The sequence below is a fragment of the Chrysochloris asiatica genome, unplaced genomic scaffold (genome assembly GCF_000296735.1).
Source record: "Chrysochloris asiatica unplaced genomic scaffold, ChrAsi1.0 scaffold00048, whole genome shotgun sequence".
NCBI classification, from domain to species: Eukaryota; Metazoa; Chordata; class Mammalia; order Afrosoricida; family Chrysochloridae; genus Chrysochloris; species Chrysochloris asiatica.
The window spans coordinates 1,209,283-1,232,695 of record NW_006408566.1 but is presented as its reverse complement, the minus strand read 5'-3'; the positions used below and the strand labels follow the sequence as shown (position 1 = coordinate 1,232,695).

Sequence of the window (23,413 nt, the reverse complement as noted above, 5' to 3'; positions counted from 1 at the left end):
ACTTTGCAGAATCCTACAAGAATCAGCAAATATAAGTCACAGAACTGGGGATTTATGAGGAGACAATACTGCCAACTTAACATGGCTTCTGAGATAACTGTAAATTTAAATAGAGAAAATGCTTGAATCTGATAAAAAGAAAATCATAGATAATATAATTTTATCAGCATGACAGATACATGAAGTTATTACATTATTTTCCATCATTGCTCTAACTGAAATCATTTTCAAGAACTGTTATTGGATCAATTTTACAAAGGCACAGCTCAATTGTAAGTACAAAATTTTTATAAAGGCAATTAAAATAACAGTATTTAAGGAAAATAGCTCTAGATTCCACTATCATGTATTCCAAGAAATGAAGACATCAAGTAGTGCATTAATATAATTATCTAGTGGCCATTATCTAACAACAAAGATTCTTAGTCTTTATTTATTGGTCATATCTATATTTAAGGAGTTGAAAATTTAAATATTTTTAAGGGCTAGGAAAATATTGTAAACCCATACAGCTAACAAGATGTAAGACTTTTAGACTGATATAAACCAGAAGTCAATATATGACCTGTAATGCCAATGATGGAGTCCTGGTGTGGCACTGTGAGCTAATGCACCAGCCTGCAAAGCCACTTGAACCATAAGCTCAGTGGTTCAAGCTCACCAGTCGCTCCTTGGAAACCCTATGCAGGGTCGCTATGGGTCGGAACCGACTTGACGGCATTTAATAACAACAATAATGCCAATGATGATGAAATGGAAGAACTCTACCAACTTCTTCTGACTGAAATTGATCAAACATGCAATCAAGAAGCACTGATACTTACTGGTGATAGGCATGTGAAAGTTGGAAACAAAGAAGAAGGATCAGTAGTTTTAAAATTGGCAACAGTGATAGAAATAATGCTGAAAATCGCATAAAAGAATTTTGAAGTACCAATGACTTATCATTACAAACTCCTTTTTTTTAAAACAATATAAAAGATGTCTATGCACTTGAATACACAGAAACTAAATTAACTACATTTGTGGGAAAAATGATAAAGAAGCTCATTATCATCAGACAAAACAAGACCAGGGACCGACTATGTAATACACCATCAATTGCTCCTATGCAAGTTCAGGCTGAAGCTGAAGACAACTAAAATAAGTCCACAAAGTCAAAATATGGCAATGAATATGTTGTTGCTAAGTGCCATCAAGTTGGTTCCAACTCACAGAAACACTGTATAAAGTTCTGAGGAGTAGCTCCTGGGTTAGAACAGCCAACCTTGGTTAGTAGTCCAATGCTTATCTTTAACGCTATGCCAAAACAAAACAAAAAAACTCTGATTTTGAATATTGTTGTTGTTGTTAAGTGCCGTCGAGTCGGTTCCGACCCATAGCGACCCTGTACAGGGTTTCCGAGGGTGTAAATCCTTATGGGAGTAGAAAGCCTCATCTTTCTCCCGCGGAACGGCTGGTAGTTTCGAACCGCTGACCTTAAGGTTCGCAGCCCGATTCGTAACCACTATGCTACCAGAGCTCCTTCCACCTGAATTTAGAGACAATCTCAAGGATAGATATGGAGCATTAGACATTAATGACTGAAGACCAGACAGTTGTGGGATGACATCAAAAAGTCATTTAAAAGATGGGAAAGAATGAAAAGCCCAAAATCGATGTCAGAAGAGACTCTGAAACTTGCTCTTGAACCTAGAGAAGCTAAAGCAACTGGAAAAAATGAGGAAGTAAAAGAGCTGAAGAAAATATTCAAAAAGGCAGTTGGAGAAGTTAAAGTCAAGAATAACAATGTTGTTGTTGTTAGGTGCCATCAATTCAGTACCAACGCATAGTGACCTTAAGCAGCACAGAACAAAACACTGCCTGGTCCTGTGCCAATCTCACAATCATTATTACGCTTGAGCCCATTGCTGCTGCCATTGTTACAATCCATCTTTTTTCCGACCCTCCACATTTCAAAGCATGATATCCTTCCTGACAATATGTCCTAACTATGAGAGATGAAGTCTGGCCATCCTGGCTTCTAAAGAGTATTCTGGACGAACTTCTTCCAACACAGATTTGTTTGTTCTTTTGGCAGTCCATGGTATTTTTAATAATCTTCTCCAACACCATAATTCAAATGCATCAATTCTTCTATGATCTTCTTTATTCATTCTCCAACTTTCACATGCATATGAAGTTATTGAAAACAATGATGGCTTGGATCAGGTACATCTTAGTCCTCAAACTGACTTTTTTATTCTTGAAAAATGTAAAAAGGTCTTGTGCCTTTTTTTTTTTCCTAATACAATACATCATTTGATTTCTTTACTGCTATTTCCATTAGTGTTGATGGTTGATTGGAGCAAAATGAAATCATACACAACCTCAGTCTTCTCTCCATTTATCTTGATGCTATTTATTGGTCCAATGGTAAAGATTTTTTGTTTTCTTTACATTGAGGTGCAACCCATACCAAAGGCTGTTGTCTTTGATCTTCATCAGTAAGTATTTTAAGTCCTCTTCACTTTCAGCAAGCAAGATTGTGTCATCTGCACATTGCACATTGTTAATCAGTCTTCCTTTAACCCTAATGCCACAGTTTTCTTCATTTAATCCAGCTTCCCTAATTATTTGCTCAGCAAACAGATTAAATAAGTATGGTGAAAGAATACAACCATGGCGCACAACTTTCCTGATTTTAAATCATTCAAAATTACCTTGTTCTGTTTGAACAACTGCCTCTTGGTACATGTAGAGGTTCCTCATTAGCACAGTTAAGTGTTCCAGTATACTCACAATATTGGCCATACCTTGTCACATAATGGAAAGTCAATAAATCATTCATAAATGCATTCCTGGTATTCTATTCTTTCATACAAGATCTATCTGACTTTAGTAATATTGTCCCTCATTCCATGTCCTCATCTAAATCCAGCCTGAACTTCTGGAAGTTCCCTGTCAATGTACTGTTGCACTCGTTTTTTAATTATCTTTAGCAAACTTTTGCTTGCATGCAAAATTAGTGATATTGTCCTATAATTTCCACATTCCTTTGGGTCGCCTCTTTTTGGAATGGACAAAAATATAGATCTCTTCCAATCAGTTGGCCAGGTAGCTGTCTTCCAAATTTCTTAACATAGATGAGTCCTTCCAGTGCCATTCAGTTTGTTGAAAGATTTCAATTTGTATTCATTCCATCAATTCCTGGAACCTTGTTCTCTGCCAATATCTTCAGTTCACCTTGGACTTCTTCTGTCAGTATCATTGACTATTGATCATATGCTGCCTCTTGAAATGGATGAACATCGATCATTATTCCTCCCATCTTCTTTTGATACTTTCTTCATCATTCAATATTTTCCCCAAAGAATCCTTCAATATTTCAAATCAAGGCTTGATTTTTTTTTTCTTTAATTACCTCAGCTTGAGAAACGCTGAGAATATTCTTCCCTTTTGGTTTTTAATTCCAGATCTTTGCACATTTCATTTTAATATTTGATTGTGTCTTCTCGAACTACCTTTTAGATTTTCTACTCAGCTCATTTACCTCATTTCTTCCATCTGCTTTAAAATCTCTACATTGGAGAGCAAGTTTCAGAGACTTTTTTGACTTCCACTTTGGTCTTTTCTTTCTTTTTTGTGTTCTTAATGACTTTTTGTTTTCTTCCTATATTATAATTGCTTTATTCCTGTATTAATATGAAATGCAAATACCTAGAGTTAGAAAACCAAAAGTGGAGACTATGTTAAACATTTCTCTAGCTGAAAAACTGAGAGAAAAAAGTCAAGCCTCATCTTGTTATATTGAAGGATTCTGTGAAAAAAAAATATTCAATGACTCAAAAGGCATTAAAAGAAGATGGAAAGAATATGCAGTCATTTTACAAAAAAACTGATCAGTGCTCAACCATACTGTTGTTGTTGTCAGGTGCCATCAAGTTGGAACTGATTCATCATGACCCCATGCACAGCAGAACGAAACAATGTCCGATCCCGGGCCAACCTCACTACCACTGCCACACTTGAGCCTATCGATGCTGCCACCTGGCCAATCCATCTCATTGGGGGTCTTCCTCTTTTTCTCTGACCCTCCATCTCACCAAGCATGATATTCTTCTCCAGCGACTGTTCCCTCCTGACAATATGTCCAAAGTATGAGAGATGAAGTTTAGCCATCTTGGCCTCCAAGGAGCACTCTGGCTGTACTTCTTCCAAAACAGATCTATTGGTTCTTTTGACAACCTATGGCACTTTTAGTATTCTCTTCCAACACCATAACTCAAATGCATCAATTCTTCTATGGTCTTCCTTATTCACTGTCCAGCTTTCACATGCATATGACATTATTGAAAATACCTGGCTTGGGTCAAACCCACCTTAGTCAACAAGCTGACATATTTGCTCTTGAACACTTTGAAAAGGTCTTGTGCGGCAGATTTGCCTAAATCAATACGTCATTTTGATTTCTTGACTGCTGCTTCCATGAGTGTTGATGATTGATCCAAGAAGAATGAAGTCCTTGACAACATCAATCTTTTCTCCGTTGATAAGAATGTTGTTTATTGGTCCAGTGGTGAGGATTTTTGTCTTCTTTACATTGAGATGCAATCCATACCAAAGGCTGTGGTCTTTGATCTATTCCATGCAAGTAAAATTTTACTAAAGGTAATACAGGAATGGCTGCAACCATACATTGACAGAGAATTTCCAGAGGTTCAAACCAGATTCAGAAGAGGACGTGGAATGAGATATCATTGTTGATGTCTGATGGATCTTGGCTGAAAGCAGAGAATGCCAGAAAGATGTTTACCTGTGCTTTATTGACTCTGCAAAAGCCTTCAATTGTGTGAGTCATGACAAGCTAGTGACAACATTGCGAAGTATGAGTATTCTGGAACACTTAATTGTGCTCCTTAGGAATCTGTACATGGGCCAAAAGGCAGTTGTTCAGACATAATATGGGAACACTGAATGGTTTAAAATTAAGAAAGATGTGCGACAGGGTTGTATTCTTTCACCATACTTATTCAACCTGTATGCTGAGCAAATAATCTGAGAAGCTGGGTTATACGAAGTAAAACATGGCATCAGGATTGGAGGAAGACTCATTAACAACCTGTGATATGCAGATGATACAATCTTGCTTCCTGAAAGTGAAGAGCACTTAAAATAATTAAAATACTGGATGACCCTACTGGTATTTAAAATATATGTGCCATAACTTCCAGCATCACAGTCACACACAAGCCACAGCAGTATGACAAACTGATAGTAAGTGGTGTACATGAAAACCAGGATCATGAAAATACAATTAAATTAAAATAGAAGAAAAAGTTTTTTAAGAAATAGAATTTATATGTTGTTTTTGTTGTTATGAGACATTGAACTGGCTCTCACTCATAGCAACCAAAAATACTGGAAGGAAAAATGCCTAGCCTTCTTCAGTCCTCACAATCCTTATTATTTTTTAGCCCATTGCTGCTGGAACTGTGTCAACCCATCTCATCGAGGGTCTCCTTCTTTTTCACTGACCCTCCACTTTACAAGCTGTACAGTGTCTGTCTCCAGTGACTGGGCACTCTTGCTGACCTATCCAAAAAGCAAGACAAAGTCTCAACATCTTCACTATTTAAAAAATATATTAATTCAGAAAGAAAGCCCCCATTGGAGAACTGTTTTCTTTTGTCTCCAGAGCCAGTAAAAGGAAAAATATTGGAATAAATGATAGGAAGGAATGCTAGAGATTTGCCAAGAAGTGATGCAGTTACTCTTCTTAATACTGGCAGAAGGTTCACAGTGGTCTTTGAACCACTGGTGATTCCACACAGGCTCTCTGAACATCTTGAAACATATTTTAAGATTTGGGTAGGAAAAGGAGGCATGTTCATATGGAAAAACAAAACAAAACTAACATTTCAAGAAAATGAATGTTAAATGCCAAGTAAATCTGGAAACAAAAGCAAATGGCACATAAGTTAAAAAGAGAGATCACCTTCAAGTGGAATGGATAAGAAGTGTCCCTTATTACTTACTCATGTATTTGTTTCCAGCCAAACCTTTTATTTGAGTTCCAGTAGCAAGTACACACACAAACATATTCTCTAATATTGATGTCTCATACTCACCTCAAAGCCAATATGACATTTAAAATGGAATTTCTTGTATCCTAACCTATTTATTCTATGTCTCTATGCCCACAATGCTACTCAGTACAGAAATTGTCTTTAATTCCTTCCTCTGTCTTAACTCCCACATATAATCATCAGGCATCATCAGTCACCAAGTCTTGTTTTTCTCCACTGCATATTTTATGTCTGACAATACGTCATTGAACTGCCATTGCCTTATTTCTGGACCTAATTATTTCCCAATTGGATTTCAGGACAGTCGCTTTGTTTGCCTCTTTGTTTGCCCATCCTCTCGACATTTGCCATACAATGCCAAGCTGCCTAAGTAAGCTTTCAAAAACCAAACCCGAAAATGTCTCTTTCCTATTTAAATCTTAAAGACCTCTAGTGCCTTAAAGTCACAACTCATATGCTCTGACTTGAAATATGAGCACTCTATGGAATTCACTCTTTCAATGGCATTTACGTTTAGGGTTAGAAATTGTCTATTCTCCTAGCCATTACTCCCAAGACAATGAGCTACTTGAGAATAGAAACATTATTTTTATTTTGATCACCCTAAAATTTAGGAAATAAAAGGTAATAAATATACTTATGTTGCTATTTGAATGGTAGTGGAAGATGAATGGGAAAAGGCATTTTGAATGGGAAACAAAGTATTAACAAAGGCTTAAAATTTAGCGAATTGCTCTTTTAAAAGTCATCACTACTAATTTCCATTTTGTTAAAACCCAGTGGTCAGTTCTCAGCTTTTGTTACAATTTGTCACTTTCTCTCCCTTGAAATACTTATTTATTATCTATGTGTTGCTATAGGATAACCACTGAATTGCTCGCAACAAAGTTGGTAGTTCAAACCCACCAGCTGCTCTTCAGAAGCCCTGTGCAGGGTCGTTATGAGTCAGAACCTACTCAATGACACTTAACAACAAGAACAAAAGCACTCTACTGGTTTTTCTGCTATGTCACTGAGCACTCCTCACTCTTCTTTGTTGTCCTATCCTCATCTCCTAAGAAATCCTGATGGCATAAGTGTCAATCTGTTAATCACTGAGGTTGACAGTTCAAACTCACAAGTTTGCTTCACAGGAGAAAGATACGGTGGTCTGCTACAATAAAGTCTTAGTCTGAGAAAGACAAAGGAGCAGTCTTCCTACATCCTATCTTCTATAGGAAGACTGCTCCTTTGTCTTTCTCAGACTAAGAGTCTTTCTCACTATGAGTCACTTGTGACTTGATGACAGTGGGTTTTGCTCATCTCCCTTAGGCATATTCTTTTCTCCATCTATAATCATTCCCTTGGAGTCCTGATGTGATGCTGTGGGTTAATGCGCCAGACTGTAAAGCTGTTTGAACTGAAAGGTCAGTAGTTCAAGCTCACCAGTCACTCCTCAGAAACCCTATACAGGGTCGCTATGTATCGGAACCAACTCGATGGCACTTAACAACAACAACAATCATTCCCTTGATTATATCTCAAGAATCCATATGACATCGCTATGCTGGCTACATTTAAATTATGTTTCCTTCATGCACTTCTTTCCTTTCCATTCCTTATCCCCACTCCTAACTCCCTCCCACCAGCATAGACACACTGGAATTTAAAGTTCTTCTGGCAAGAGTTTTGCCTGTTTTGTGCCCTAGAAGATTGTCTAGCACATAATAATCTCTCTGTAATAGTTGCTAAGTGAAAAAATGGCCCATATGTTTGCATTTCTGAATATCTGACAGTAGTTTTCACATAATACTCATAAAAGCCTTGTAAGAAAATTACTATAGTCATTTTGAAGATAAAAAAAAAAACTAAAATTCATAAGATTTGAGTTAGTGATACCTCCAGAATTTCTGGATAAGCAGGACTTAATGACAGCATTGTGGTTAATGGGGAGATAATGTGCTTAAAACTCAGGAGGATAAAAGTTTTTATTATGTTGAATGTTTCTTTCATGTTGACTTGAGGAATACTGATTATATCTGTGGTGTGCTAGAATACCCTTCACCTTTGGCATCAACTTTTGCCCAAGATTTTCAATTACTTAAAACTGTAGCAACATTCAGATTTATATGTTCTAGAGATGGTTAAGATAAGAGTTTGTCTAAAAGAAAGTATGTTTAGAAGAATAATAAAAGATAAGACTGATGCTGCCACTGTGACCTCATTATGGGATTTTAGAATGCTTTTCTAAGAATTGAGTTCCTTTGATTCCCCAACTTGTGGAATATCTGAAAAGATAGATCCTGGGTATCCAACCTTTAGGTCTTGTTGTTGTTAAGTACTGTCAAGTCAGTTCCAACTCAGCAAGACCCTGAATAGGGTTTCCGAGGCACAGGTGGTGGGTTTGAACTGCCAATCTTGCAGTCCAGAGCAATAACCCACAATGCCACACGTTAGGCCTTATTTGTGTAAATATTAACAAACTCCCCAGGTTTCTGTTAAACAGCAGCCGTGTAGTCTAACCATAGACTGGCATTTTGGAATCAGTGTTGTATATCATGGTAAGTTACTAAAGGTTTTTGGTGTCAATTTGGGTATAATTCTTTTTATTTGCAGTTAATTTTTGCTGAAGAATACACCTCTTTTGTGCACATCAAATCAAGTAAATCTGACAGGGATGGATGGAATGCCTTTTGGAACAATGTGTCATGCACTGCCTCACAACAGTTTGTTTTTTTTCCCCCATCTCTTATAGGTCAATGCACAAATTGGCCCAGTTGGAAAGACTTGACCTAGGCAATAATGAATTCAGTGAGCTGGTAAGTAAGCGCATTTCCTAAACTTGATAAACTGACCATAGGAGATTATTTCTTTTCCCTGTCTTCGTAAACCCAGGTATTAAATCAAGTGCACATTTGCATTTGTCAAACATAAAAAAATATAATTAAGTATAGGAGCTAAAGGGATTATTTAACAATATATTGAGTTACAGAGAACTAGACAACTTGAGAAATCACAGGGTCTGAAACAGTCAGTCTTCTAGCTAGTAGTTTAGTGCTTAGCCATTTGAACTATCCTAGTATATATTAAGTATACTTAAATGTAGTGGTTACGAATCGGGCTGCTAACCTCAGAGTCAGCAGTTTGAAACTACCAGCTGTTCCATGGGAGGAAGAGGAGGCTTTCTGCTCCCATAAAGATTTACAGCCTTGGAAACCCTGTACAGGGTCGCTATGAGTCAGAACTGACTCCACGGCACATAACAACAAACAACATACTTAACATAGAATATATTTTATGTTGCTATTATTATTAAGTGTCATGGAGTCAGTTCTGACTCATAACAACCCTGTAGAGGGTTTCCAAAAAGCGACTACGGAATTTGAACTGCCGACCTTGTGATTCAAACTGACCTTGTAGTACAGTGCTTTATCCCACAGCGCCACATCATGACTCCATGTATATTTTGTTTCTGAGCAGAAACAATTTTCATTTGTTCAAACTCTCAATATACAGTACTATTCACAAAATAAATGTCTTTTCCTACACTTTTGAAATTTCTTAGGAATGTTTATTTGATAATGTTCATTTATTTGGAAGCTATAATTATGTAAATACATATTTCTAATTTTTTCACTTTTAATCAAATATCTGGCTGCTATTAGTCATATGTGTGGAATTGGCTGTCATATCTCTGACAGTGACAACTTTTAATGAGAAATAATATGATTTTCTCTGATAAGATGTCTCAAGAAACAATGCCATGTGAAGGCTAGGATTTCAAATACCATTCTGTTGTTAGACATTAACACTTGGTTATCACTACATGATTCATTTTGTGTGCCACGGAAAAGAGACAAATGTTGAAAGTAGATCACTATAGTAAACAAAATTAAAATGTGACAGTCCAGTGAGAATAGAAGTCTGCTTGCTTGAGAAACAATGTGAACATCTCAAATAATGTGTAAAATAAAAATATCTACATATTATGGATATAATGGAAAATTCTGGAGGAATTATCTTAGATCTCTAATAGCAACAACCAACAGAAGATATTGTGCAAAATTCTGGGAACTTAATAGATTATCGAAAGTTGTTTGTTTGTTGTTGTTTGCTTTTTAAATTTTATTTCTTTCATAGCTTATCTTATTGGATCAAAAACTAGTAATGTTGAGTTAAGCAAATTTATAAAGTAAAAAGAAGTGCAAAAATAATGTTTTAAGAATTCATAATCTACCCTACCATCAGTGGGGCTAACTTGACCTCTAAACAGGGCCCCAGATCCTGTTCCTGAGTCCAGCCTCACGAGGACTGGTGAGCCACCCCTTCATGACCCACTGCGACCCACCTGGGCACACAGCCTATAGGTACAAATATGATCAGGCCTTAGAGCACAACATCTAGCAGCAGCATACCTGAGACCTGGACCAGGCTAAAGACTTCAGTGGCGGGCCCAGCATCCACATTGTGCCACTGTGTGCCCTCGCCCTTCTCCTCCAGCAGTGCTAGGCTCTCACAGCCAAAGCAGAAGGCCACAGGTGACAGCAGGCTCTGCAGGCAGGCGAGATAGGTCAACAGGTGGGTGCAGTCTGAGGCAGCATCCCCATGGGGCTCAGCAAGCCCTCACCGCGGCTACATGGCTGCCTGCAGACAGACCGTCCGCCAGGCCACACACAGCACATAGGATAAGTAGAGGACAAAATAGGCGAGGCCTCCACAGGCGGCCACCAGGTTGGTGCTTGAGAAGAAGGTGCTTAGCAAGGAGCTTTGAACCACTGTGGCCACAGCGAAGGCCGCCAGGAACAGGAAGACAACGTTGGATGGCTGTAGCCCAGGATGTCCCTAAGCTGCAAGGAACAAGGCTTTCTCAGGCCGGATGCCCTATGCCTGTTACCCATTCTATGCTCACCTTGAGCACCAGCACCAGCAGCAAGGAGCTGAGAAGGAAGGAACCGAGGCAGCTAAGGAACCAACTAAGCCAGAGCACTGCATCGCCGAGCCCCATGGCGCACATCGTGTCCCACAGCAGTGTCACCTTCTCGCGTACCACCACCTTCACCATCAGCACCACCGAATACATCCAGGCTGGAGTCAGAAAAAGCAGCAGTGACCGGCTCAGGACACTTAGGAATCTGGGGCGTGGGGTGTGGCTGGGTAGAACCAAGACCTTGTGCAGTCGCCCCAAATGGCAGAGCAGTCTATACTGAGGTCCTGCCCAGCCCCGGAGGCTTGGTCTCCCTCTCATTCGCTGGCTTCTGACTCAGCCCCCACCCCGGATACTCTTCGGGAACGGCTCTCCCACTCGGGTTGTAAAGACGGGAGCTTTTGAACCAGTGGCCACCTCAACTGCGTGGATGTTCCCAATAATGTGTGGGCCCCACCCAGAAAATTAAACCACTTTTTGGGGTAGGGCCCAGGCACCAAAACAAAAAAGAATCCATAATCTTCTCCTGTGGTACATTATATTAATCTCCCTCCTTTTCCTTTATGAGGGTGAATGAGAGTTATCTGAACTTGAGTCAGAGATGGGATATTATTATGTTCATGTGTAGAGTTGAATCACATCAACCCCTAAAGCTCCCTGTGTACTCTGGGCAGAACAGTTTTTTAACACTTATAAAATAAACAGGAATATCCCAACTGTGATAAAACTGTCAGAGACATTGAAACAGAACAGACTTTATCAATAAGGATAGAAATCCTATGATAGGTATGGTTGGGTCTATATATGTTGTTGTTGTTAGGTGCCATCAAGTCGGTACCAACTCATAGCGACCCTATGCACAACAAAGTGAAATACTGCCGGGTACTGGGCCAACTTCACAATTGTTGCCACGCTTGAGTCCATTGATGCTGCCACTTTGCCAATCTATCTTGCTGGGGGTCTTCCTCTTTATCTCTGACCCTCCACCTTACCAAACATGATAGCCTTCTCCAGTGACTGGCCCCTCCTGACAATATGTCTGAAGTAAGAGAGATGAAGTATGGCCATCCTGGCTGCATTTCCAACACAGATCTGTTTGTTCTTTTGGCAGCCCATGGCACTTTCAATATTCTCCTCCAACACCATAACTCAAAAGCATCAATTCTTCTATGATATTCCTTATTCACTGTCCAGCTTTCACATGCATATGAGGTTATTGAAAATACCATGGCTTGGGTCAGGTGCACCTTAGTCCTCAAGCTGACATCTTTGCTCTTCAACACTTTAAAATGGTCTTGTGTGGCAGATTTACCTAATGCAATACAACGTTTGATTTCTTGAGTGCTGCTTCCATGAGTGTTGATAGTTGATCCAAGAAGAATGAAGTCCTATCCAATAAACTAAGTTCCCATAAAGGGTCCAAACTAGTAGAGAAATTAATGGAGCCCCCAAAAGCAAGTCATAATGATTGAGAAGTCTCACAAAACCACATGAGTGGATCTGGTTGAGTACAGGTATCAGAGTCTGGAAGATGGTGAGATTGATGGATCCAGAGCAGTATGAAGTCATGGGTGACCTTTCCTAATCCAACCTTAGTTTTCAAGTCCCAACCTCCCTTACTGTCTCTCTCAAGAGCTGTTGTATAACTCTTCTATGAGAACTTCCATCAAAAGAGTCCCTCATAAGAAGCAAAATGAACATTCCTGCAAGCCAGAAAGAAGAGCTGATCCCAGAAGAGGCTAACAGCAGACTGAACTGCAGTCTATGGATGACTTAGAGTTCCAGTTCAGAAGAAGAGGGCACAGCCTGGGCATTAATCCAATGACAATGTGCAAGGCTTTCCCTAAGGCATATATTTCCTGGTCATAAAGTACGCACAGGTTCAATTCTAAAAATGTCTTTTTTTTTTTTTTTTTTTAAGACTAGTTGCACTCATTTACAAGAAATGTTTAAGAATTCTTACTCGTCACAACCTCACCAGCAATGGATACTGTCAAGCTTTTTATTTTTGCCAGTAAAATATGACCTTCATTTGTATATCATTAGTTTTTATTAAATTTTTTTTTTTGCTGTATTTATGGCAATTTATGTTTCTCCTGTGAAATGTTTATGCATTTTCCTATTCATTTTCTTTTCGTGTAGATTTATGGGTCTTTCATATATTGTAGATAGTAATTCTTTGTTATATAAAGGGGCTTCAAAAAGTTCATGGAAAAGTTCCACTATCTATTCATCCCATTTTCCATGAACTTTTTGAAGCCCCCTCATATGTACTACAAATATTTCCTCCAATATCTGAAGAATATTTTTAGTTCAAAGTTGTGTCTTTTGACAAACAGAATGTAATACGGTAGTGGTGGCATGCTGTGGAGTTGGTTCTGACTCATAACAACCTTACATAGGGTTTCTGATGCTGTGAATTTTTGTGGGAACGGAAAGCCTCATCTTTCTCCCACAGAACAGCTGACTTTGAGGTTAACAGTTCAGTTCATAACCACTACGCTACCAGAGCTCCTTAGAATGTAATATTGTTGTTGTTAGGTGCCATTGAATCAGTACAAACCATAGCGACCTTATGCACAGCAGAACGACACACTGCCCGATCCTGGGCCAACCTCACCACTGTTGCCACGCTTGAGCCCATCAATGCTGCCACTTGGCTAATACATCTGGTTGGGGTCTTCCTCTTTTTCTCTGACCCTCCATCTTACCAAACATGATAGCCTTCTCCAGCGACTGGTCCCTCCTGACAATATGTCCAAAGTATGAGAGACGAAGTTTGGCCATCTTGACCTCCAAGGAGCACTCTAACTGCTTATGTGAAATTTTTTGTATTCTTAGTTTCCTGTTAATGTTGTTAAGTGCTTTCTAGTTGGTTCCGACTCATAGTGACCCTGAATTAGGTTTCTGAGGAGTGTCTGGTGTATTTGAACCACCAATCTTGCAGTTCAAACTTGTGGCCCAGTGTTTATCCTATAGCACCACACCAGGACTCTATCTTAACTTTCCTAGAGTTACAATAACAAATTATCACAAAGTAGGTGGCTTTAAAGAACAGGAATCTCATGATTGTGGAGGCTAGAAGATCAAGGCAGGGTAATGACTGTGTTAATTTTTTTGAGGATTCTGAAAGAGGAATTTTTCCAAGTGAGTCTCCTAGAGTCTAGTAGTTACCAGCAATCTTTGATGTTCTTTTGCTGCTTTTATATATATCTTCACAGGGTACCTTCTCCCTGTGTGTGACTATGTCTCTTGCCTCCCCTTTTATAAAACAATATTATGATCCACCTTACTCTGGCATGACCTATTAACTTTATTGGCGGACTTGAACATAAATACTTGGGGCTATAATTCAATTACAGCATATGTCTAGCACATTTTCCACCTTGTTTAAGAAGTCCCTTCCCTCCCCAAAGTCAAAAAGCTCATTCATATTTTTTCCTAAAAGTTTGATGGTTTCATTTTTCATAGTCAAGTTTGTTTTTAGTTAGACTTAATGTTATATGTTTTGTGCAGTATAAATTTTTTAACAGGTAGCTTTTTAAGAAACATTTAATAAAGAGTCCTTCCTTTCCACATGAATGTTATTATCACTTCTAACAAAATACGGTTTGTATGCATTCATAGGCTAGTTTCTAGTTTCCCCTTTCTTCATTGGATTGCTTAACTCTGGGTGTCAAAACCATATTGTCTTAATTAACACAAATAATAAGTTTTGATACCTGATAGGACAAATTTCCTCAATTTAAGCACCTAAACATTTAATTCTAATGGGAATTTTAGGATTAGCTTATCAGATTTCTCAAAGGGGAAAGGGTTTGGAGATTTGATTAGAAATGGATTTATTCTATAAATTATTTGGAGGATAATTAACATTTTCATAATATTGAACATTATTCCATCAACATGTGTTTGTCAACTTTCACATATTCTAGTGAAGTTTTATGGGTTTTTTTCCCAAAAAAAGGTTTTGCACATTTTTAGTTAGTTTATTCCTAGGTACTTTATTTCTTTTTTGGTACTTATAAATGTACTTTTTCAAATATGATAGTCTGCAACTGTTCTAACAGGTATATAATAAATGATGCATTTTACTTTTGTTTTTTAACTGATACTTATCCACCTGATAAACCATAATAACATGAATCATTTGTCTATAGATCCTAGTGGATCTCTATATAGATCAGTTTTTAAAACCCAGAGACCAAACACATTACAATCTAGTCAGTTTTAACTCATGTCAATTCTATGGCTAGTCTATGAGGAATCACATTTTGCTTTCTTGTCCTCTGATTTTAAAGTAGGACTTCCAATACCATGCTTAATAAAAGTAGTGATAAGCAGGTGTCATTGTCTTATTCCTGATTTTAATGGGAATGTAGTTCATGTTCTGTCATTAAGAATATTCTGTATTATAGTTTTGGATGGATATACTTTATAAGGTTCAGAAGATTCTTTATTCTTTATAGATTACTGAAAGCATTTACCGTGAAAAATTCTATGTTCAATAAATGTTTTTCCTGCATTTATTGAGATTATAGCAATTTTTTCTCCTTTAATTTGTTTAATGATGTGAATTATGTTTATAGAGTTTCTAGTGTAAAACCACCTTCTCATCTCTGAAACAAATTCAATTTGATGGTGATCATAACCTTTTACAGTGTAATCCTACTTTGGGGGTATTTTTTTTTTAAATCTGTACTTAAAAATGTAGCATGTATGCATTTTTCCTATGTACTTCCTCAATCTTTGGGCTCATATTGTTCATCCATTTTGGAAATTTCTTAGTCCTTATCTCATCAGATGTTATCTCTTATCTGTTCTGTCTCTCTTTCTGGGATTTGGATAAATATGACTATGAGCATGGTGTTACAAGTGTTTAAATAACTGGTTTTATTAATTACTTTGTGTTTCCTTAAAGCAATCAGATTTGTTGTTGTTGTTAAGTACCGTAGAGTCGGTTCTGACACAGTGACCCAGTACAGGGTTTATGAGGCTGTAAATCTTTATGGGAGCAGAAAGCCTCATCTTTCTCCCACAGAACAGCTGGTAGTTTTGAACTGCCGACCTTGAGGTTAGCAGCCCGATTCATAATCAGACAGTGGTTTAAAAATATTTAGATCCTATCCTTATAAAGAATCTATCTACCTCCCTACCTAAAATTAAATTATCCAGTATTTATTCTCCAGAATTTCTGGTAAGATACAGAAATTATTTTGAGAAGGTTTATAACTTTTTTGGAATAGACAGTAAAACAATTACTAACACAGATACTTGTAAATTATACTATTCAACTTCTAGATTAAGGAACAAAACATGGATTTCATAAAAACAAAACATCTAAATCACAGCAACAAAAATGTTTAAAGAACAGGAAAAATTATTCTATATATGATTTAAATTTTATTTTTTTGTAAAGATCCATCAAATTTAATAGGTCAGAGAAATTGAATAGTATGATTTTTAATTCTCTAATATTTGAGAGGATTCCTGGTCTGGCTTTGTAGGATAAAGCACTGGACCACAAGGTCAGCTTGAACAGAAACGTCAGCAGTTCAAACCAACCACCTACTCCTTGGAAACCCTATACAAGGTCATTAAGAGTTAGAATTGAGCAACAAAAACAATATTTGAGACATTACACCAGGTATCTTTACAAAACATTTAATAAATTGAACTATTCATGGAATGTATCAGAGAACATATATTCTACAAATTTCTCTATGGGAAAGCTTTAAAAAATATTCTGCATAGGGTTTCTGAGGCCGTAAATCTTTGCAGGAACAAAAAACATCAACTTGCTCCTATGTAATTATAAGAGAATTATATAAGATAATTATATATGAGGTACTAACATTTCTCAGTTGTTTAACAGTAATGTTTTTCTTCTTATTTTGTAACCTAGTAACCAAGGTCATTAAACTCACAGTAAAAAAAAAAAAAAAAAATCTGTACTCGACAAATCTTTTTAAATGCTTTTAAGTCTAGAGATCACAATAAGCAAAAAATTTTTAGTTCAATAGACAAACTCGATTTGTTTCAGTTGACTTCTTCCTTTTATTTCATATATTCAAACTAAAATTTCAAATAGATAAATAAGGAATCTGAAATGGAGATACTCTGTACTCTGGAAGATATAACTGAAAAGAAATTTTTAAAAAGATGTATTGAATATCCGTTTAGGCTGCATAAATAATGTGAATGTGTTTTCACAGAAATTTAATATAGGTGAGTATTTACTCTAATGTTTTACATTATAATTAAAATTGATTAGAATTCAATTAAACTCATTCTACATAAAAACATGGCAGGTAGTGGTTGACCTCTCTAGTTGTCCCAAGGCATACTCATTTTTAATTACCAGGGAGGCTTGTATACCTGAGGCAAGCACTACATTTATGTATTCAGTAATCTTCCTTATAAATAATGACAATGCTGGTTTTCCACACTTGCTAATCAAATTTGTTAGTTCTTCTTCAAGTAAAACTTCCAAAGGAGAACAAAATAATATAATCAAGTTTGTCATCATGTAACTGGCCACTGAATGAGTTAAAATCAGGAAAGTTGTGCGCCAGGGCTGTATTCTTTAATTTATTCAATCTGTATACTGAGCAAATAATTACAGAAGCTGGAATATAAGAAAAAAAAAAAAAAACATGGCTTCAGAGTTGGAGGGAGACTCATTAACAACCTACGGTATGTAGGTTGATGAAAATTAAAAAGACTAAAAATACTTATTGATAAAGATCAAAGACCACAGACTTCAGTATGGGTTGCACCTCAGTGTTATGAAGGCAAAAATCCTCACCAGTGAACCAATAAATAATATCAAGATAAATGGAGAAAAGACTGAAGTTGTCAAAGACTTCTTTTTTTAAAAAAAAAACACTTAGGCATATATAATGATTTACACTACCAAAGGTCATATTCTGCAAGCTTGCCTCCTGGCCACCAGCTCTTAGTCCCTCTCTTGCCATGAATCTAGAGTCTTCAGCTGCTACCTCTCTCCATGTCCCCATCTCTGCCTTCATCTCTGGTATCACTGCTTCTTTGAGTAAGATCTCGCATTCCACTTGTGCTCTTCTTCCTTGATGGTCCTAGGGTCCTTTGTTTCTGGACTGTAGGATTAACTACTCCCCAATTTTTGTTACAAAACTTCTATCTTTACAATTGTGACAGTAGCAATTAACCATGAAAACATTCAGTACTGAGTCATAACAATCTTATCCTCATCTCTCTTTTTTTTAAAGTTTTTTTTGTGAATGAAGTGATAGTTTACATGGGAGAACATTAGCTTTACATTCATCCTATCATATTTCATTTCATTGCAATGATTACAATCCCCTCCATGCATTATCAGACAACCAAAGTGTACACCACACAAGTCTGCCCCCTGGCTGTCAGCACACAGATCCTCTCCCTCCCTGAGTCCAGAGCCCCCAGCTGCTCCATCTCTCCAAGTCATAGTCTCTGCCTCCATCTCTTGTGTCACTGCTTCTCTGGATAGGATTTCGCACTCTGCTCTTCTCCCTTGATGGTCCCAGGGACCTCCACTCCTGGACTGCTAAATCAACCACTCCCCTCCTTTTCTTAAAAAACATCTACCTCTTTACATTTTCAACACTCACAGTCAACCTGATAGAAATTATTCACTATTGAACCACAAGAGTCTTATCCACATCTACTTTCATCAACCCCGTCCAGACAGGTTGGCAACAACTCAGTGGAGATTCTACCTTCCAATGTACCCTCTAAAACTAAGCTCTCTCTTGAAAGCTTGTAAACCAGTCACTTCTTGCCTTTTTACACGCACACACACCCGCCCCCATTTTAGGTAGCCAGTGTCTAAGTTGCCCATCCCTGTCTACCCTGTGTACCGAGGGGATGGGAATGATCCTCGCTGTAAAGATTTGTTCCCTCTTCTGAAGTACTATATCCATAAGTATAGGTCAAGTTCATCAAATTGTAGTGGATTACTTTTTTTTTATGTTTTATTATGAATTATGTGATAGTTTACATGGGAGCACATTAGCTTTACATTCATCCTATCGTATATCATTTCACTGCCATGATTACAATCCCTTCCATGAATCATCAACAACCAAAGGGTATGCCCTGCAAGCCTGCACCCTGGTCCTCAGCACACAGCCCCTCTCCCTCTCTGGGTCTAGAGTCCCCAGCTGCTACATCTCTCCACGTCATCGTCTCTGCCTCCATCTCTGACATCATTGTTTCTCTGGGTAGGGTTCCCACACAGGGACCTCCGCTCCTAGACTGCAAAGTCAATCACTCCACTCCTTTTGCTGCAAAATGTCCACCTTTACATTTCTAACCCTCACAGTCAGTCCTGATAGCAATTATTCACTATTGTGCCACATGAGTGCTATCCCCATCTCCTTTCATCAGCCCCACCCAGACAGATTGGATACTACTCAGTGGAGATTCTACCCTCCTCTGTACCCTCTGGATCTAGCGGATTACTCTTTTTTCCCTCTTCTTTCTTCTTTTAGTCAAGTTCTGATCATCCAGCCTATGAAGCCAGGTCAAGTGGGTACTATCTGCAAGTATGGGTGTTCTTGTGCATCTCCCCTCACTTCATATCAGCTGGACACTTCACTCTCCACTCTAGTGCTCTGTGGCCATGTCCCTGTCTCTGGGCCCAGGAGTCCCCAGGTCTTGCCATATTGTTGACCAACCAGGTCTCAACCCAGGTTGACAAAAAGTCTATTGAACGTGGTCAGACTTAGCTCACAATTTCATTGCTGTATTTCCCCCACTTTCCCTTATCAGTGACCAATGTGGTCATCAGCAAGACCACAGGCCTGCTCCTGTATTCCCTTTGAGTCTTAGTCTTAGAAGGGGGTTTTCCCTGCGGGGACCCAACCACTTGCCTTGATGACTTCCTGGCGAACAACTTGCTTGTTCTCAAAGACTTCATTTTGCTTGAATCAATCATCAACACTTATGGAAGCAGAAATTTAAAAATCAACAACATATTGCATTTGGCAAATCTGCTGCACAAGACCTCTTGAAAGTGTTCAAGAGCAAAAATTGTCAGTTTGAGAACTAAGGTGTGCCTGACCCAAGCTATGGTATTTTCAATAACCACATAGGCATGTAAAAAATGGACCATGAATTAGGGAAGCAATAGAAGAATTGATGCATTTGAGTTATGGTGTTGGAGGAGAATATTAAAAGTGTGATGGACTGCCAAAAGAACAAACCAGTCTGTGTTGGAAGAAGTACAGTCAGACTGCTTCTTAGAAGCCAGGATGGCCAGACTTTATCTCTCATACTTCAGACATATTGTCAGGAGGGACCGGTCTCTGGAGAAGGACATCATGCTTGGTAAAATGGAGGGTCAGCAAAAGAGAGGAAGACCCCCAATGAGATGTGTTGGCATACTGTTAGCAGCAATGGGCTCAAGCGTAACAATGATTGTGAGGTTGGCGCAGGACCAGGCAGTGTTTCATTCTGTTGTTCATAAGATCACTATAAGTAGGTACCAACTTAACTGCACCCAGCCGCAGCAACAAGAGCAAATGGCCATTTCATTTTTAGAGAAAATATTTGGGATCTTTTAATTACTCATTCATTCATTTCCCAACATTTATAAAACTGCTTAAGCTATAGATTGTATATATGTCACAGCACTGCCAGAGGTTATTAATTTATCCTGAAGATATTAAAATGAAACTTATTTTTGAAGCATGTTAATTTTTCTTCCCATCAGTGCCCAATCAGGGAATTTTATTGTTGCTGTTAAGTGTCATTGAGTTAGTTCCAACCCATTAGTGACCCTGCATAGGGTCTCTGAGGAGCAGCTGGTGAGCCTGAACCGCTGACCTTGTGGTTTTATCAGTGAATAGTACTATAAAAAATATTTAACAAAGACAATTTAATATATGTTGTTAAGTTATTGTTATTAAGTGACATCGAGTTGGTTCTGACCTATTGTGACCTTGTATAGGGTTTCTAAGGAGCAGCTGGTAAGCTTGAACCGATGACCTTGTAGTTCAAACTGACTTTGCAGTTCAAAGCATTAGCCCACAGTGCCACACCAGGACAGAGAATGGTTAATCATGCATTAAAGAACTGAACAAAGAACAAACGAGGCACTGAAGTATCAGCGATGATATCTTCAAAAAGCATTTAATACCCCAAGGGTGAGAATCATAGGGAAGAGAGCAATGCAAGGAATTATTACAACTTGTAGCTAGAACTCATACCTCTAAGGAGAGGTGCCAGTTAGTGTTGGTACTCCTGAGAAGACGTGATTAGTCTGATTCTAATAGAGTGGGCCAACAGCTGTTGCAGAATTTCAGTGTCACTGCCAGAGAGAAAAGCTGCTGCTGTTGACATGCTCACAGGACTAGATATAAAAGAGAAGGAGCATATCCTTTCTTCCTCCTCCAGCTTCTCTTTCTCCTTTAATATCCCCAATTGGCAGAAACAAAAACAGAGCCAGCTGTTAAAAACTAAAGTGGTTTGCAGGATTCTAGCCTCAGATTTAAAGTGTAGAAGAGTGGGTTCACAGCTGGAAGACGATAGCTTAATAACCACAAATTAGGGCTGTATCCTAAATACAATAGACAAAACAAAAGTTTGTTTTTGTCAACTCAATGTTGGCATCTTCTTCAGAAAGTTTTCTGTGTACCTAGAAAAACTGTTGTGAAGTGCCATTAAGTCAGTTCTGACTCAGAGTGTAGGGTTTCTGAGAAGTGGCTGGTGAATTTGAATTGTCCTCCTTACGGTTCAAATTGACCTTGTGGTCTAGTGCTGATCCTACAGTGCCACACCGGGACTCCAGCTTCCCAACTAGCACTTTATAAATGCTTTGAATAAATAAATGAATCCACTGATTTCAAAGGTCAACAGTCAATTCTTAGAATCAGACCTACATAATACATGAAAATTTTAAGAGGAAATGTTTAATTCATAAAGAGTCCTGGTTGTGCAGCAGTTAATCACTTGGCTCCAAACTGAAAGGTCAGTGGTTGGAACACACTAGCTGCTCTGTGGGAGAACGAAGTAGCATTTTGCTTTTGTAAAGATTACAGCTTAGAAACGGGGGCAGTTCTACTCTGTTGTAAAGAGTTGCTAAGAGGTAGAAGGAATGTTTTCATTTATCTGAAATATGAATCTCAATTCACCTTGTGACATATTTCCAAATGAATTTCTCCATGAAGCTCTAAAGTACAAGATTTGTAAATCAATAAATGAATGAATGAATAAGTAAGCAAACAAACTGTATTTCCACTAACTTCACTTACTTTGCAATTTGAAAGGAGTCCTTGACAATAATTTAATTAAAAATCATTTTCTGAACTCAAAATAAATATGAAGGCATTTCTTTCAGAGAAGGAGCAAGTTGGAGTCTCTACATTTATAAAAGCAACATCTATTGACCTAGGGCTTTAATTATCAATATCCACAGTCACACCTTTTTGTTGAAGATAATTCAAAAATGGCTACAACAATAAATAGACAGAGAACAACCAGAAATCCAAGCTGGATTCAGATGCTCGTCTGAACATGATACTAGAGATATCATTGTTGACATCAGAAGAATCTTGGCTGAAAGCAGAGAATACTTGAAAGATGTGTACTTGTGCTTTATCACAATTTCAGCAGTTCAAATGCACCAACCACTCAATGCAAAAGCTTTTGACTGTGTGGATAACCATGTGAATAATGGGTATTCCAGAACTCCTTATGGTTCTAATAAGAGGAGCCTGTACATAAACCAACAAGCAGCCACTTGAACAAAATAAGGATATACTGATTGCTTTAAAATCAAAAAAGGTGTGTGCAAAGATTGTATTCTTTCATCAAACTTATTAAATCTGTATGCTGAACAAGTAATCTGAGAAACTGGATTATATGAAGAAGAATATGGAATCAGGACTGAAGGAATACTCATTAACAACCTGCAATATGCAGATGATATAAGCTTGCTTGCTGGAAGTGAAGAAGACTTAAAATATTTACTGATGGGGATTAGACACCATAGCCTTCAGTATGTATTGTACCTCAATGTAAAAAAAAATCCTCAAAATAAACCAATAAATTGTTGCTGTTGTTTTTGTTAAGTGCTGTTGAGTCTGTTCCAATTCATAGTTACCCTGTCTAGAGTTTCCAAGGAGTGGCTGGTGAGCTTGAACTGCCAATCTTTGGTTCAAACCAACCTTGCATTCCAGCGCATTAACCCACTCCACCATACCAGGACTCCAGACCAATAAATAACAGCATGATAAATGGAGAAAGTACTGAAGCTTTCAAAGACTTCATTTTGCTTGAATCAAAAAACAACACTCATGGAAACAGCAGTCAGAAATCAAATGACATATTCCATTAGACAAATCTGTTGCACAAGACCTCTTTAAAGTGTTCAAGAGTTAAGATATCAATTTGAGAACTACGTGAGACTGATCTAAATTAT

At 38.0% G+C, this 23,413-nt stretch overlaps 1 protein-coding gene across 1 annotated transcript in view; it reads left to right on the top strand.

The window, feature by feature from the left end:
- LRRC7 (leucine rich repeat containing 7) overlaps window positions 1–23,413 on the top strand; it is a 688,741-nt gene that overhangs the window by 423,566 nt on the left and 241,762 nt on the right. Inside the window, exon 7 of the mRNA XM_006862417.1 lies at window positions 8,803–8,866. Coding sequence (XP_006862479.1) covers window positions 8,803–8,866 — 64 coding nt within the window. The remainder of the gene's footprint in view (window positions 1–8,802; window positions 8,867–23,413) is intronic.